Genomic DNA, 18,549 nt, shown 5'->3' on the forward strand with positions numbered 1-18,549 from the left:
GTGACAAAAACCACTACAATATTGTAAAGTAATTAGCCTCCAACTAATAAAAATAAATGAAAAAAATGCATTTACTTGTTTTTGTTTGCCTATTTTTCTTTTCCACCTTGCCGTGTGGTTTCACGTGGTTTGAGGAATCTTAGTTCCCCAACTAGGGACTGAACCCAGGTCCTGGGAGTTAAAACACTGAGTCCTAACCACTGTACCACCAAGGAATTTCCTAAGTTTTACTTTTTCCTGGAGTATAGTTGATTCACAATATTGTGTTAGTTTCAGGTGTATAGCAAAGTGATTCAATTATATATATATATATATATATATACACACACACACATATATCTGTTCTTTCTCAGATTCTTTTTCCATTTAGGTTATTATAGAATACTGAGTAGAGTTCACTATGCTATAAAGTAAGTCTTTGCTGATTTCCTGTTTTATATATAGTGTACATATGTTAATTCTAAACTCCTAATTAGGATATGCTAATTTAATAAGTAGAGGAATGTCAACAAATAAGGATTTTTAATTAAACAGTAGGTTTCTACATTTTTTCCTGGGTAATCAGGGAAAAATTAATATGAGACAAATAGCTGTAGAAAATGATACAAATTGTACTAAAAACAGGAAAGACTGATCTAAATGGCCAATCACACAAAAAGTAGAAAGTATGAGTGCTGGTGGGGAAAGGGGTCATCTCTTAGTCAATTTCAAAGTTTACCAAGATAAAGAATTATCTAAATATTCTAAAGGAAAGAGATGAAAGAAACTTCCACAATTCATTGTTAATCATGAGATGAGGCACACACACTTTTTATTGAAATATAACTGATATAATATTATAAAAATGAATTGAGATATGTGTATTTTGCAAAATGAAAACCAAAGTCTAGCTAATATTCATCAACACACATAGCTACCAATTTTTTTTCTCTTGTGATGAGAATTTTTAAGAGCTATGCTCTTAGCAACTTTCAAATCTACAACATAGTACTATTAACTAGTCACCTTGCTGTACATTACATTCCCAAGACTTATATCTAGAAATTTGTATCTTTTGACTTTGACCACCTTCACCCATTTCACCCACTTGTCATATTTTGTGTAATTTTTCACAAAATATTACAACATATATACTGTATTGCCTTCAATTAGTTCTCCTTCCTAGAAATGGTGATTTTAATATGTCATTCCACAAGATAGCAAACTGTTAACTTGATTCTACTTTGATGAAGAGTTTCTGCTTAGCACAGACTCTTAAGTTCTGTTTTAACTTCAAGTTCATCATATCAATAAACTCTAATAAGAACCTTCAGGAGACATGTCATCAAATGGTCTTTCTCCAAGCCATTCTTTCACAAAGCCTTCTATCTAAGAAAGACAGTATTCTCTAATAATGAGCAATGCTGAGCATCTTTTCATGTCACTATTGGCTATTTGTATGGCTTCTCTGGAGAAATAGGGGCTTCCCTGGTGGCTCAGAGGTTAAAGTGTCTGCCTCCAATGCGGGAGACCCTGGTTCAATCCCTGGGTCAGGAAGATCCCCTGGAGAAGGAAATGGCAACCCATTTCAGTATTCTTGCCTGGAGAATCCCAGGGACAGAGGAGCCTGGTAGGCTACGATCCACGGGGTCGCAAAGAGCTGGACACAACTGAGCAACTTCACTTCACTTCACTTCTGGAGAAATGTCTATTTAGGTCTTCTGTCCAGTTTTTGATTGAGTTGTTTTTTTGATACTGAGTTGCATGAATAGTTTATATATTTTCAAAACTAATCCTTCATCAGTCGCATCATTTCCAATATTTTCTCCCAGTCCTTGGTTGTCTTTCTGTTTTGTTTATGGTTTCCTTTGTTGTGCAAAAGCTTTTAAGTTTGATTAGGTCCCATTTATTTTTCCTTTTATTTCTATTGTCTTGGGAGACTGATCTAAGAAAATATTGCTACAATTTACGTCAAAACATATTTTGCCTGTGTTCCCTTATAGGAGTTTAATGGTGTCATGTCTTACATTTAAGCCTTTAAGTCAGTTTGAGTTTACTTTTGTATAAGGTGTGAGGGAGTGTTCCAATTTCAGTGATTCACAGGCAGCTGTCTAGCTTTCCCAACACTACTTGCCAAACAGTCTTTTCTCCATTGTATATTCTTGCCTCCTTTGTCAAAGATCAATTAACCATAGGTGAGTGGGTTTATTTATGGACTTTCTATTCTCATCCATATGTCTGCTTTTGTGCCAATACTGCCCCATTTTGATTAGTTTTGAGGGATTCCCTGGTAGCTCAGCTGGTAAAGAATCTGCCTGTAATGCAGGAGACCTCGGTTTGATTCCTGGGTTGGGAAGATCTGCTGGAGAAGGGATAGCCTACCCACTCCAGTACTCTTGGGCTTTGCTAGTGGCTCAGCTGGTAAAGAATCCACCTGCAATGCTGGAAACCTGCGTTTGATTCCTGGATTGGGAAGATCCCCTGGAGAAGGGTACAGCTATCCACTCCGGTATTCTAGCCTGGAGAAGTCTATGGACTGTATAGTCCATGGGGTCACAAAGAGTTGGACGTGACTGAGCAACTTTCACTTCACTTGATTACTGTAGGTTTGCAGTATTGTCTTAAGTCTGGAAGAGTTATGACTCCAGCTTTGTTCTTTTTTCCTCAGGATTGCTTTGGCAATTCTGGGTCTTCTATGGCTCCATAAAATCTTTAGGAATATTTGTTCTCATTCTGTGAAAAATGTCACTCAATTTGATAGGAATCACTTTAAATGTGTTGATTGCTTTGGGAAGTAAGTCCATTTTAACAATATTAATTCTTCAAATCCAAAAGCATGGGATATCTATCTTTCCATTTCCATCTTTGATTTTCTTTATGAATGTTTTATAGTTTTCAGCATCTAAGTCTTTAACCTCCTTGGTTAGATTTATTCTGAGGTATTTTTTAATGTGATTTTAAATGGGATTTTTTTTTTTTCACTTTTGCATATTTCATTGTTAGTGTAAAGAAATGCAACAGATTTGGGTATATGAATCTTGTACCTGCTGTCTTGCTGAGTTCATTTATCAGTTCTAATAGCATTTGTGTGGCAATTTTAGGGTATCCTATACAGAATACTGGGCTTCCCTGATGACTCAGTGGTAAAGAACCTGCCTGTCAATGCAGAAGACATGGGTTCAAACCCTGGGTTGGGAATAACCCTTAGAGAAGGAAATGGCAACCCACTCTAGTATTCTTGCCTGGGAATTCCCAGAGATAGAGGAGCCTGGTGCCCTACAGTCTATGGGGCTGCAAAGAGCCAGACATGACTTAGTGACTGAACATGCATGCATATACAGAATATCATGTCATTTGTATATAATGATAATTTTACCTCTTCCCTTCCAACTTGGATAATTTTATTTCTTTTTCTTGTCTGACTGCTGTGACTAGTACTTCCAAAACTATATTGAATAGAAGTGGTGAGAGTGGGCATCTTTGTCTTGTTCCATAATTTAGTGGGAAAGTTTTCAGCTTTTTATTGCTTAGTATTCTGTTGACTGTGGCTTTGTCATAAATGACTTTTATTATGCTGAGACATTAAATGTCTTAATTTATTTGAGGACATTCTTGAATTGCCTTCCTGGTTCCTGCACTTTTGCTGAATCAGCAAATACGCCTAAAAGCCCTTCTCTTTTAAATCATTCACAGTGAATGCAAAACTGGAATCACATTCAGACATATACACAAAACCTCAGATTCTGATACTCCAGAAATTAAAGGAAAGTTGCTCTAAGTAAGACTGACTCTGACCCTCTATAAGTGGAATTTCTGATTCCGACTTTGAGGTTGATCAGAAATGTAACAACAAGCAAAATTTTCAATGGTTCCTATCTGACCTTTTCTCCCTTGCCTATACCCTCATCCCTAACATGATTAGAATCAGACTAAAGGTCCACTTTGGGGTCCTGAATACAAACACTATGACAAGAGAACCCATAACGGCAATAGCTAAACCTTCAGCTTCAAAGATGGTTGCTTCTAAGTTATGACAGTTGTGTCCAATAGATCTTCACAGGTATTTTCGGGGAATTATACTCTCATAACAGACCAGTTAGAACTGTGCTTTGATGTCAACAAGCATCAAGCAGGATTTGTAGTACAAGCTCAAATTCCCCACATAAACCCCAGCTTTACGAACAGAACTACTCTCTCTACCACAGTGGATTCTAAATGCAGTTGATGGTTCATTTACCCTTTGAGCAAAACTCTTATGAAATTCATAGCTCTATCAGATTCTTGTATATTTGCTCCAATCCTGTGGAGCTTCACCTGAAGATATTAGATAGCAATACTCTAACATTATCAGTGATAACTGTGGCTATTATTTAAAACATAGACTTGACCACAGCCTTCTTTCTTTCATTTGAATTCAGCAACATCATGGCCAGTGGTTTTCAATCAGGGATGTACAACAGACTTGTCTGTGGAATTTAATAATAATCCAGACTTAATGAATTTTTGACTTGATATTCTTGACATCTTCTAATAGGATTATTATGCTATATTTCAAGGTTTTTTCACTGTAAGTATTCTATTCCTCCATTTTTGTAAAACCAGAAGTAAACTCTCTGAGTTCTTCTTTTTAAAAAATAAAAAAAAAAGCTTTATTTATTATCTTTTAAAACATTCTAACTTGAGGGGAATGATTTTATTACCTTGCTTTCCATGTCACATTATGCACCACCTTTATTATGAACTGTCATCAGACTTTTCACATTTGAAAATTACTAGCAGTAAATTAACCAAAATCACTTTCAGTTTCTATTATCTACAGATGTTTGTTTTCCTCAGATACGTGCCTGAAAGTTCTATTATCAGGTTCAGGCCAGGGTTTGTGTCTTTAGCAAAGAAGAATACTCTCAAGAGTCCTGTGGTAAAAGTCCAGATATTTTAAATAATTGACATTTCAAAGAACAGACTCTTGGATATAGGCGTTTAATGACACCAGTGGGCTGAGTCAAGACTTACAGATTTTTAGTCCAGAAGCAAACAATTTCATGCTACTGCTAACCCAGGATCAAGCGGAACAAGAATTAATTAGAGTCCATACTAAATGGCCTGATAAGTGAAATTTTACAATATTGCTTTACTGTTGTTGTCATTGTTTTAAGGAGTTTGGGAATAGGCTATTTCTTTCTTTATTTATTTGGACACACTCATAGGGATGTGGGATCTTAGTTCCCTAACCAGAGATCACACCTGTGACATCTGCATTGGAAACACGGGGTCTTAACCACTGGTCTCCTAGGGAAGTCCCCTGAAATAATGTTCTTTAAATGGTCTTTAAATCTTCTGTATCTATAAGAAAGTCCCTGCTCTTTACACTTCAACTACTTTTTTCTGATACAATTTAGCAGATTCTTGTATGAATTTTATTGTGCCTATCTTTGCATGAAATGTTCCCTTGGTATCTCTAATCTTCTTGAAGATATCTCTAGTCAGTCCTATTTTATTGTTTTCCTCTGTTTCTTTGCATTGACCACTGAGGAAGGCTTTCTTATGTCTCCTTGCTATTCTTTGGAACTCTGCATTCAGATGGGTACCTCTTTCTTTTCCTCCTTTGCTCTTCACTTCTCATCTTTTCTCAGCTATTTGTAAGGCCTCCTCAGACAACCATTTTGCAATTTTGCATTTCTTTTCCTTGCAGATGGTCTTGATCACTGCCTCCTGTACAATGTCATGAACCTCTGTCTATAGTTCTTCAGGCACTCTGTCTATCCGATCTAATCCCTTGAATCTATTTGCCACTTGCACTGTATAATCGTAAGGGATTTGATTTAGGCCATACCTGAATGGTCTAGTGGTTTTTCTACTTTTTTCAATTTAAGTCTGAATTTGGCAATAAGGAGTTAATGATCTAGCCAGAGTCAGCTCCTGGTCTTGTTTTTGTTGACTGTATAGAGCTTCTCCATCTTTGGCTGCAAACACCATAATCAATCAGATTTCAGTATTGACCATCTGGTCATGTCCATGTGTAGAGCAGTCTCTTGTGTTGCTCGAAGGAAGTATTTGCTATGACCAGTGTGTTCTCCTGGCAAAACTCTGTTAGCCTTTGCCCTGCTTCATTTTGTACTCCAAAGCCAAACTTGCTTGTTACTCCAGGTGTTTCTTGACTTCCTACTTTTGCATTCCAGTCCCCTATGATGAAAAGGACATCTTTGGGAAGTGTTAGTTCTAAAAGGTCTTGTAGATCTTCATAGAACCGTTCAACTTCAGCTTTTTCAGCATTACTCATTGGAGAATATATTTGGATTACTGTGATAGTGAATGGTTTGCCTTGGAAACAAGCAGAGATCAATCTGTCATTTTTGAGATTGCATCCAAGTACTGCATTCCAGACTCCTTTGTTGACTATGATGTCTACTCCATTTCTCCTAAGGGATTCTTGCCCACAGAAGTAAATATAATGGTCATCTGAATTAAATTCATCCATCCCAGTTCATTTTAGTTCAGTTCAGTTCAGTTCAGTAGCTCAGTCATGTCCGACTCTTTGCGACACCATGAATCACAGCACGCCAGGCCTCCCTGTCCATCACCAACTCCCGGAGTTTACTCAAACTCATGCCCATCGAGTTGGTGATGCCATCCGGCCATCTCATCCTCTGTCACCCCCTTCTCTTCCTGCCCCCAATCCCTCCCAGCATCAGGGTCTTTTCCAATGACTCAACTCTTCGCATGAGGTGGTCAAAGTACTGGAGTTTCAGCTTCAGCATCAGGCCTTCCAATGAACACCCAGGACTGATCTCCTTTAGGATGGACTGGTTGGATCTCCTTGCAGTCCAAGGAACTCTCAAGAGTCTTCTCCAACATCACAATTCAAAAGCATCAATTCTTCGGTGCTTAGCTTTCTTCACAGTCCAACTCTTACATCCATACATGACCACTGGAAAAACCATAGCCTTGACTAGACGGACCTGATTCCTAAAATGTGGATGTTCACTCTTGCAATCTCATGTTTGACCACTTCCACTTTACCTTGATTCATGGACCTAACATTCCAGATTCCTATGCAATACTGTTGTGTACAGCATCAGACTACTTCCATCACCAGTCACATCCACAAATGGATGCTTTCTTTAACTTTGGCTCCATTTCTTTGTTCTTTCTGGAGTTATTTCTCTACTCTTCTTCAGTAGCATATTGGGCACCTACCAACCTGGGGAGTTCATCTTTCAGTGTCCTATCCTTTTGCCTTTTCATACTGTTCATGGGTTCTCAAGGCAAGAATATTGAAGTGGTTTGCCATTCCCTTCTCCAGTGGACCATGTTTTGTCAGAACTCTCCACTATGACCAGTTGACCTTGGATGACCCTACTCATCATGGCTCATAGTTTCATTGAGTTAGACAAGACTGTACTTCATGTGATCAATTTGATTAGTTTTCTGTGATTGTGGTTTTAATTGTGTCTGCCCTCTGACAGATAAGGATAAGAAGCTTATGGAAGCTTCCTGATGGGAGAGGCTGACTGTGGGGAAAACTGGGTCTTGTTCTGATGGGCGGGGCCATGCTCAGTAAATCTTTAATCCAATTTTCTGTTGATGAGAAATGCTGGACTGGATGAAGCACAAGCTGGAATCAAGATTGCTGGGAAAAATATCAATAACCTCAGATACACAGATGACACCACACCTGTGGCAGAAAGCAAAGAACTAAAGAGCCTCTGGAGGAAAGTGAAAGAGGAGAGTGAAAAAGTTGGCTTAAAACTCAACATTCAGAAAACTAAGATCATGGCATCTAGTCCCATCACTTCATGGCAAATAGATGGGGAAACAGTTACAGATGTTATTTTGGGGGGCTCCAAAATCACTGCAGATGGTGACTGCAGCCATGAAATTAAAAGACACTTGCTTGTTGGAAGAAAAGATATGACCAGCCTAGACAGCATATTATAAAGCAGAGATATTACTTTGCCAACAAAGGTCTGTCTAGTCAAAGCTATGGTTTTTCCAGTAGTCATGTGGATGTGAGAGTTGGACCATTCTGGAATACCAGACCATCTGACCTGCCTCCTGAGAAATCTGATTGCAGGTCAAGAAGCAACAGTTAGAACTGGACATGGAACAACAGACTGGTTCCAGATCAGGAAAGGAGTACATCAAGGCTGTATATTGTCACCCTGCTCATTTAACTTCTATGCAGCGTATACCTTGAGAAATGCCGGGTTGGATGAAGCACAAGCTGGAATCAAGATGGCCGGGAGTAATATCAATAATCTCAGATATGCAGATGACACCACCCTTATGGCAGAAAGCGAAGAAGAACTAAAGAGCCTCTTGAAGAAAGTGAAAGAGGAGAGTGCAAAAGTTGGAAAAAAGCTCAACATTCAGAAAACAAAGATCACGGCATCCGGTCCCATCATTTCATGGAGAATAGATGGGGAAACAGTAGAAACAGTGGCTGACTTTATTTTTTTATTTTAGGGGTTCCAAAATCACTGCAGATGGTGACTGAAGCCATGAAATTAAAAGATGTTTGTTCCTTGGAAGCAAAGCTATGACCAACCTAAACAGCATATTAAAAAGCAGAGACATTAGTTTGCCAATAAAGGTCCATATAGTTAAAGCTATAGTTTTTCCAGTCTTCATGTATGGATGTGAGAGTTGGACTATAAAGAAAACCTAGTGCTGAAGAATTGATGTTTTGAACTATGGTGCTGAAGAAGATTCTTGAGAGTACCTTGGACTGCAAGGAAATCCAACCAGTCAATCCTAAAGGAAATCAGTCCTGAATATTCATTGGAAGGACTGATGCTGAAGCTGAAACTCCAATACTTTGGCCACCTGATGGGAAGAACTGACTCATTGGAAAAGACTCTGATGCTCGGAAAGATTGAAGGCAGGAGAATGGGACAACAGAGGTAGAGATGGTTGGATGGCATCACCGACTCAATGCACATGAGTTTGAGCAAACTCTGGGAGTTGGTGACAGGCAAGGAAGCCTGGCATGCTGCAGTCCATGGGGTCTCAAAGAGCCAGACATGACTGAGTGATTGAACTGAACTGAACTGTATGAACTGTTTTCGATTATTTTCTGTATTCTTGTTGCTGTGGCATTTGGGGTCACAGTGACTGGGAAAAGACTGTCTCTCCTAGGACTTACCAATTCTTAGGTGTAGCAAGCATAACAAGTGACTTGCCCCAGAGTGTGCCTTTCATATTCAAACTGACAATCCAGAGTTCATACTCTCAACTTCCTCTTCTATCTGCTTCATATGTTCTAAGATGTAATATTCCTCTGTCCTAAGTAACCCAGGGCCCGGTACCAGACCACTAGAAAGAATTCCTATACTTCAGAGTCCACTGAAATTATTCAAACCAGCAAATTTAAAGATTGCTTACTCTGCCTTGCCTTGTTTTTCCAATAGAAACAATAATAAAGTCGCCTGCCCATGCTGTCCCCTTGCCCCATCTTCCTCCTGACCAATTTTAGTGCTTTCCTACATGGCCTGGCATGAAGGGTATGCCTGTCTCCTTAAGAACTATGAATACGAACCTTTCCAAATGGCAGTCATGGTCTGTTCTATAGGCTTCCTTATACCCAAACAATAATAAAACCTACATTTAAAAACCATTTTTTACATAAGTTGAAATATTTAAAAATGAAATTTGAGTCTTACTGACTCCCATAGTTCAGAAACTGATACCAAATGTCCTTAACTTTCAATGGCAAATGGGTTATTTTATATATTCAGTAATAATGTCTTCCTTTTTACCAGAATATAATTGGAGAACTCTACTACCTAAATAACATCTTGCCTAGAATGTCATATTGAGATTGATGCTCCTTGGATCAGGTAGGAACTGATGTGGCTTTATTATGAAGTCAATACCTACAAAGGACTCTTAGGATAACCACCCTGCTATCTAGTTTACAAGATCCAGCCTTATAGGTGTTAAGTACTATCACTTTCTGGCAGACCAGGAACCTAGTTACTTTGGGGACTTCAATAAAAGAGGAACTTACACAAATGGGTAAGTACTGCAAGTGAAATAAGGTGGAAAGAATTTGTTGAACTTGATTTCCTTGCCTTAGGAATGCAAATAATAGAGGCATTAAAAGTCCAATCTGAGCTTCCTTATGAAAACCTCCAAAGAGAATTTTGTAATTATTAAAAACTATGTCTCTAGATTTTGCAAAGTATGTAAGAAAACCTAAGTGAGAATGAAAGCAAAAGTGCAAGTGGCTCAGTCATGTCTGACTCTTTGCAACCCCATCAGCTATACAGTCCATGGAATTCTCCAGGCCAGAATACTGGAGTGGGTAGCCTTTCTCTTCTCCAGGGATCTTTCCAACCCAGGGCTTGAACCCAGGTCTCCTCTTTGCAACCCCAAGAACTATATAGTCCATGAAATTCTCCAGGCCAGAATACTGGAGTGGGTAGCCTATCCCTTCTCCAGCAGATCTTCCCAATCCAGAAATCGAACCAGGGTCTTCTGCATTGCAGGTGGATTTTTTACCACTAGAAAAACTAGAAATGTGGTAAATTAACACTTTTGCTACACATTGGTAAATAATAAGGCCATACCTAATGAGACTAGGCTTACCTTATGATCGAGGTTAATCTTTCTTTGATATTATTATGATCACAAGGAGGAAGGAGAGAGGGAAGGAGGGAGAGAATATAAGGAAAAATTATAAAAGACTTTGAAATTTAGTGGATATTCTGGCTAGCTCATCCATCTGGATAATCTTTTTTTTTGTTTTTTTTTGCCTATATCTAGGCTATTTTACAAGGTTACAAAGACAAAAATTAGCTTGTAGAATGCAAATAATTTATCTCCATAGAAATTTAAATTGTGATCACAGAAAAGCAGTTGATTATCACCCTACAGATATTGCAAGTTTTGCCAATTCTGTGTGCATCTATAAATTTACCTCAGCAATCCTTGTCAGACTATAAATGTGTAATACTTTGCATTCTGTTTTAAACTGGTTGTAAATATCTCATTGATTTCCTCATTAATTCATGATTTAAATAAAAATTTTGACACATCTCTATTTCATATCTGTGTAAGAGAATGATTATATCCTCTTTTGAAACATGACTTTTTATAACTGAATAAAGATATAATGCTATTTTATAGAAAAATATATATATACCATTTTACAAAAAATTATTTATGTAATTACATACATGAAATGTGTGTGTGTGTGTGTGTGTGTGTGTGTGCATGCTAAGTTGATTTAGTCATGTCTGACTCTTTGCAACCCTATGGACTGTAGCCCACCAGGCTCCTCTGTCCATGGGATTCTCCAGGCAAAAATACTGGAGTGGGTCACTGTGCCCTCCTCCAGGGGATCTTCCCAACCCAGGGATTGACTCCCAATTCGTATGTCTCTTGCATTGGCAGGTGGGTTCTTTACCATTAGCGAGAAGCCCCACGTGTGTGTGTGTGTGTGTGTGTGTGTGTGTGTGTACACAAACAGCTATGTGTCATTCAGGGAATAATACTGAGTAACTGAGTGCCAGAGATCCAAAGATAGACAAGAAAGACTGACTCACTGACCTCAAGGAGCCTAAGTTCTAGTGGACCTAACACTCACTCAATGTTTGTCTAGCTCATGTGACCAAAATCAGAAAGCTTTCAGGCAGGGAAGAAAAACACTCACTCAAACAATGTTTGTCTAGCTTATGTGACCAACATCGGAAAGCTTTCAGACAGGGAAGAAAAACAAACTTACAAAAGGCTCTCCAAAGTAATCCTTTCTCAATAACTAATTATTGCTTCGGAGTACAATATATCACCAAAAGGAAAAAAATTCAGAGTAAAATAACAGGTTTTATATAAAAAGGGGGTAAGTAAATTGCTAGACTCATACTTGGAAGTTCTGGGTATCTCTTGTTAGGAACATTGTGCTTTTATGGAAAAGAGTTTCCACTCAAGTTCTTCCAAATCTGACTCAAGAGGTTATGTAATCCCTCTAAACTTTTGTTTTTCTATTTGTACAAAAAGATAATAATAACCATTTCATGGGACTGTCATAAACATGGTACACGCCTGGAACACAGTAAATGCTTAAATAGGTGTTAGCTGATTTTATTAATAATATTATTTATTGATGCTCAGTTCTTGATCAGTATTCAGCCAATGTTAAATGTATCTCTCCAAAGTAAATGGGAAGAACGAAATCTGTTTCAAGTTCCTTTAAAATATGGGAGAGCTAAAATTATATTACTGACGTTCTCTTATTCATTAGGGGGGAAAAAAATCTCATTGTGTACACAGAGATCTTAGGAATGAATTGGAAATTTTACCTGCAGTCCAGGATTCCAATGCTGTATTATCAGAGACGACTACACAAGTCTCTCTTTCTCCTAGAATCTTCCTGTGCATGAGCAACAAACTTGGAATGACTTGTGCCATTAGCACTTTATTACAAGTGACGACTGGGTAATTTCTACCAGGCCAGACTATAGGATGACAAGAAAGAGGGCATTCAAGGAGAGATGGCTGGTTACTCAAAGCCCACAGTGTTGAAAGTGATCCTTAGTAGGAGATTCAAGGTCGGAGGTTACCCAGACCCAGACTCTGCCGGCAGCCCTTTGAGCACCTGTGTCCTCCACAGCACCACACTCCTAAACAAACAGGTGCTGGGTGTGCTCAGCAGTAGTAGGCAGGGTCTCAAGTTCATCATAACTCCAATGGTATTCCACACTTAACCTTGCCCTACAACTCAACTCAAATTCAGAAAATCACAATAGTTTCATGAATGCAGAGGGCATTTCATCTCATGGCAAAATTGACTAAATAAGAGGTCACAATGCCAAAAAAAAGAGAGAGATAAAAATCACAACGCCAATAAGAAAATTACAAGATGAAATAAACTGCCCCACCAAAGTTGTTCTAACAGAGATCACCTGTGCCTATTTGCTGGTAGGACTGGACTTCAAGTTGTTATATAATTAACGTGTTACACTGAGAGCCTCCCACATCATATTCAATGTCAATAGCTTAGTGTTAACAAAAAAACAAAGGTCACATTAATGAAGCATTTATGTCTCCAAAACTGCGTTAGGTGCATTACTAGTACAGTCTTAAGGCTGGGACCATTAACCTCCCAGTAAGATTACAATGGGTTGTATTCATCTCTTTTTGTAAGAGAGAATAAATTATTTGAGGGGTTTTAAGAGTTATAAAAATAATATTCTTTGCTACCTCCCTCTACAACTAGAAAAAAAAAAACTAAATAAACAAATATGTGTATGTAGATAAAATGAATTACTTGAATCAAGTTGGACAGATGCTTCATTCATACATGTAAATATTTGCTGACCTCAAAGAACCAGATTCTCCACACACATTAAAACAGGCACATACATTGCTTGAGTGTTTTTCCAAAGACACTAAACTGCAGCCTAAGAAGAATGGCTCTAGATAACCCTGGGACTTTTGTTCTGCTGAGAAGAGTCTCCCAAGTCTGAGGCCATTGTTTCCTGTCCTGGGTAAGTGAAGATCACTGGAGATCCTCCTCCACTCTCCCCAGCAAAGACTGCAGCAGCTCCTCTCAATCAATGTCCAAGTCCAGCATTTAAGAGTAGCAGTTTGAAAAGGCGCTTAATTAGCAGACTGCCCAGCACACAGCGCCATTAATACCCACGGAAGGGGAGCATGCATGCGTCCCAGTTCGCCGGTGCCCAATGACAAGTCAAGCTAATCACTGCCTACAAAATAATGCGCTCAGAACTTCACCAGAACCATGTTCTCGCCAGAGACACACCCAGCCCGGCCAAGGTGCCCGAGAAGATGGAGGTTGCTACCTGACTCTCTCCGTGGCTCCTCCCGTTCTCCGCCTTGAAGATGGACTTGGGTTTCCGCGACTTGAAGTTGCCCATGGTGGAGCGCAGCACGTCCAGCCGTGGGGGCTGCTCTACATGCCGCGGCTCACTGGGCGGCGGCGCGGGCTCCTCTAGCGGAGGCCTGGCGTCGGGGTAATTTTCTTTATTGTCTTCATCTCTAGAAGAGGAAAGACGAGTTTAGAAAGCACCGAAGACTCTAATAACCCGCCCTGGGAAAGAGGCTGGCGACACCCACTGCTGTTCATTTACATGGTACTCGGCAAACTTTTTAGTGTAGACTGTTTCAGTGTAGACTGAACTTCACTTTTCAGAACATGCCACACCCCCTTCCAGTCTTTGCTAGAGGGTACATTTTCTGTAGCTGTAGCTTTGTACATGCTATCGTATTTGCTTTCCTTTTTTCACTTCAATATGGTTTCACATATGTCATATTTTTCTTTCACAATAATAATGTGACATATCCCAGTTAGCTATGATCATCCCAACTTTATAGATTAAGACTCTAAACCTCTGTGACTAAATAAGGTGCCAAACTGAAGGGCTAATTCACTCAGACCTGGAGTGGGCCCTCAGTCTCTCGTGCATGAGTCCTTGGCTCCAGGTGTTGATGTTTGCTCCTCACTGGCAAGTCTTCAATCATCTCCTTACAACTTTCAGAGGCATTTAAAAGTTTAACTAGAGGGGCTTCCCTGGAGGTCCAGTGGTTGAGAGTCTGCCTTGCAGAGCAGGGGACACAGGTTTGATTTCTCATCAGAGAACCAAGATCCCATATGTGGCAGAGCAACTGAGCTCTGAGCTGCAACTACTGAGCCCAGGCAATTGGGGCCCACACTAGAGAGTCTGCATGTTACAGCTTAAGATCCCACATGCCACAACTAAGACCCAATGCTGCCTGATTAATGAGTTCATTAAAGATAAATTATAAAAAAAGTTTAACTAGAATCTATTTTAATAAGATACATACAACCTCAATAGAATATAAGACAAGGGCCAAATTTCACCCAACCACGCCACCTATTTAAACACCACTTTCAATGCAAAGCCAAAGACCCCAGTGTCTTGGTTCTGTTGGTGTGGAATGGCTGGAGAAGACTGATTGGGCTGGCATTACCTGCACATACTCAGTAATATGAGAGCACTGTTCATGTTCACCCACCAATCAAATTCAATGCAACATCATCCCGCCATTTCAGTTTCCTCAAACATAGTGATGTAGTAACACTCTTAAGTCATTTGTCCCTCTTAAATCTAGATGTATTTTAGAATTCAGCAACTACCACAGCCAAATAGAGCATTCCCCTTACATCAGCGGTCCCCAACCTTTCTGGCACCAGGGACCAGTTTTGTGGAAAACCATTTTTCCACGGACAAGGTGGGGGATGGCTCAGGCAGTACTGTGAGCAATGGGGAACTAGAGAACTGAGCAGCAGATGAAGCGTCAAGCTTGCTCACTCACCTCCTGCTGTGTGGCCTGGGTTCCTAACAGGCCAGGGAGCAGTTCGTGCCCCAGAGGTTTTGGGGACTCCTGCTTTATATGATCAATATCATTGTCCTGAACCCACTGGCAGCAATTTGGTATAGGTCATGTGATTCTGTAGGACAGGCCACTTCCCCCTGTGGGTGTTTTCCTCTCCTGCTCACTGACCAGAAACAGCCATAAAAAGAGATTTTGGCAAGGTCAGCTAGGAAACACTTCTTCATGGAAGTGCTTCCTCATGACTCAAGAATACGTTGAGCCAAGAGAAAAGACTAGCAGATGAAGGATTTCTATGCCTGCTGCTCAGGATGTCTTTTTACAAATAAAAGATTAAACTAATTAAAATGCTACCAGGAGGATGAGCTGTCCAGCTAGTTCCTGGGAGAAGAGCAAAGACAACATGGGGGTGGGAGGTCTGGAGCATGGCCAGGGTGCATGCAGTTGGGCAAGATGTGGAAATAAAATTATGTGAAAGAGTTAAACTTAAGCCTCAGGACAAACTTAGTACTGGTAAAGGAAAATCCAACAGGCAAAATAATTCTTCGTGTTAGTTCAGTTCAGTTCAGTTCACTCGCTCAGTTGTGTCCGACTCTGCGACTACTGCCAGTAACACTGGTTACTATTTTCCCTTAATATCATTTACAATTAAAAAAAATTCTAAGTCACTAATAGGTTTGGAAACCAGTATCAAACTATGAGTTTGAAATAAATGTCTCTAGTTCATTTGAAATATCTGTCTCACACAACAGACAAATACTACTCATCTACATACTCCATGTTCTTGGGTGAGCAACAAAAGAAGGAAGAACAGCTTTTACCATAACGTAAATGTTTCTTAAAGAGATGGAATACCAGACCACCTGACCTGCCTCCTGGGAAATCTGTATGCAGGTCAAGAAGCAACAATTAGAATTGTATATGGAACAAAAGACTGGTTCCAAATTGGGAAAGGAACACATCAAGGCTGTATATTGTCACCCTGCTTATTTAACATATATGCAGAGTACATCATGAGAAATGCCGGGCTGGATGAAGCACAAACTGGAATCAAGATCACCAGGAGAAATATCAATAACCTCAGATATGCAGATGACACCACCGTTATGGCACAAAGTGAAGAGGAACTAAAAAGCCTCCTGAGGAAAGTGAAAGAGTAGAATGAAAAAGTTGGCTTAAAACTCAACATTCAGAAATCTAAGACCATGGCATCCAGTCTCATCACTTTGTGGCAAATAGATGGGGAAACAGTGGCAGACTTTATTTTGGGGGGCTCCAAAATCACTGCAGATGGTGACTACAACCTTGAAATTCAAAGAAGCTTGCTCCCTGGAAGAAAAACTATTATCAACCCAGACAGCATATTAAAAAGCAGAGACATTGCCAACAAAGGTCCGTCTAGTCAAGGCTATGGTCTTCCCAGTGGTCATGTATGGATGTGAGAGTTGGACTATAAAGAAAGCTGAGCACTGAAGAATTGATGCCTTTGAACTGTGGTGTTGGAGAAGACTCTTGAGAGTCCCTTGGACTGTAAGGAGATCCAACCAATCCATTCTAAGGGAAATCAGCCCTGAATATTCACTAGAAGGACTGGTGCTGAAGCTGAAACTCCCAATAGTTTGACCACCTGATGAAAAGAACCAACTCATTGGAAAAGATCCTGATGTTGGGAAAGATTGAAGGCAGGAGGAGAAGGGGGATGACAGAGGATGAGATGGTTGGTTGGGTGGCATCACCAACTGGATGGACATGAGTTTGAGCAAGCTCCAGGAGTTGGTGATGGACCGGGAAGCCTGGCGTGCTGCAGTGCATGGGGTCACAGAGAGTTGGACATGACTGAGCTGAACGGAAATGTTCCTCATTCAAGGAAAATTCTAGAACACTCAAGAATAAGAAAAAAGTGACTTTTCAAATGTAAAATGACTCTTTTCATAGACTGCTTCCTAAAAATAAAACCTGAATTTTGTTTTTATGTCATATTTTCAAGGCACCCAAAAGATGTAAATGTCATTCTTGACTTGAAGAACAAGGAAGGTTGCGGGGAGGCATCTTTCTCTTATTATACAAATATAAAACATAAATACAAAAGTCATCTTTATGAATACATTTCCAACCTATTACTGGTTCCTCAGAATCTCCAAACCAGAGTACAGGTAATGTAATTTATGTCACTTCTTATTGCAATCAGCCATAATTGAGAATGAACATGGTGTTCTAAAAAGAACAGGAGTCCAAAAGATCCTCCCACTTGTTAGAAATGCATCCTGAGCCATACCACCTCACCTCTGCGCCCTCATCCATAAGGTACTATGCATCTCTAGTACAGTAGTACAGGTAGTACAGTCTCTGTGAAATGCCTACCAAAGTTGGCTCCAGACCACAGTCCAATAAATGGGGGCTATTGTTACTCTTACATGGGGCCTAAGGTGAGTGGCTGTTTGCAAAGAAAAAACTGAAGGGCTATTTTTAGTCTTTCCAATGCCTCCAGGATAAATTCCAAACTCCTTTGCAGGGTACTTAAACCTTCTGTAATCAGGTCTTTGTTTATCTCTGGAACTTTATTTCTTACCACTCCTGGCCTCCTCAGCTCTCAGGGTTCCTGCCATCCTGAACTGCTTGCTTCAACTTGAATTCTCTCTGCCCTCTGTTGGCTAGCCAGTACTTTGTTCCCTCTGCTTGGTAGCATCATAGTTTTTTGGCCTTATATTCCACCAAAAAAAAAAAAAAAGGCGTCATGTGCCACAGGTAATTTTCTTTAGGAATCCATCCGAGAAACCTCACTGAGCTATTTGGTCCTTCTAAGTGAGTCTTCTGTTTCCCTGTAGTAAAATAGCACTTAATGTACTGTAGCATCATCATCTATATTTTGGTCTATCTTCTCCAGTTGCACTGAACCCCTGGGAGCAGAGACTGATTTGTATTTCTACATCCCATATCTGTCTCCACTGGTTTCTGATGCACAAAAAAAAGTATGAAACAAAGGCCTTCAACAAATGTTCCTTATCCAACAAATGGACTTTTGTGTCACATATACCAGAGTCCAAATTCGGCCTCATCACAGCTGTGTTATTCTGGATGAGCTATAATCCCTCTGAGTCTCGTTTTTTCCACCTCAGATGAGAAAGGAAACAACAGCTTCCTTTTGGCTGTTAAGATTAAATAATGAAATGTATGTGAAAGTGCTTGAACACAGCAAACTTGGAAGAGAAATGGTTAATGTTAAGATTTTGCCATCATACCATGAACCCCCTG

General features: G+C 39.8%; 1 protein-coding gene across 6 annotated transcripts in view; it reads right to left on the reverse strand.

The window, feature by feature from the left end:
• Positions 1-18,549, reverse strand: part of FAM13C (family with sequence similarity 13 member C) — a 138,689-nt gene that overhangs the window by 109,661 nt on the left and 10,479 nt on the right. For all 6 annotated transcript variants that reach the window (XM_065922379.1, XM_065922381.1, XM_065922378.1 and 3 more), the window contains one exon: positions 13,785-13,980. In XM_065922379.1, the coding sequence (XP_065778451.1) occupies positions 13,785-13,859 (75 nt within the window). In that variant the 5' untranslated portion in view covers positions 13,860-13,980. The remainder of the gene's footprint in view (positions 1-13,784; positions 13,981-18,549) is intronic.

This window comes from Muntiacus reevesi, chromosome 2, assembly GCF_963930625.1.
Source record: "Muntiacus reevesi chromosome 2, mMunRee1.1, whole genome shotgun sequence".
NCBI lineage: Eukaryota > Metazoa > Chordata > Mammalia > Artiodactyla > Cervidae > Muntiacus > Muntiacus reevesi.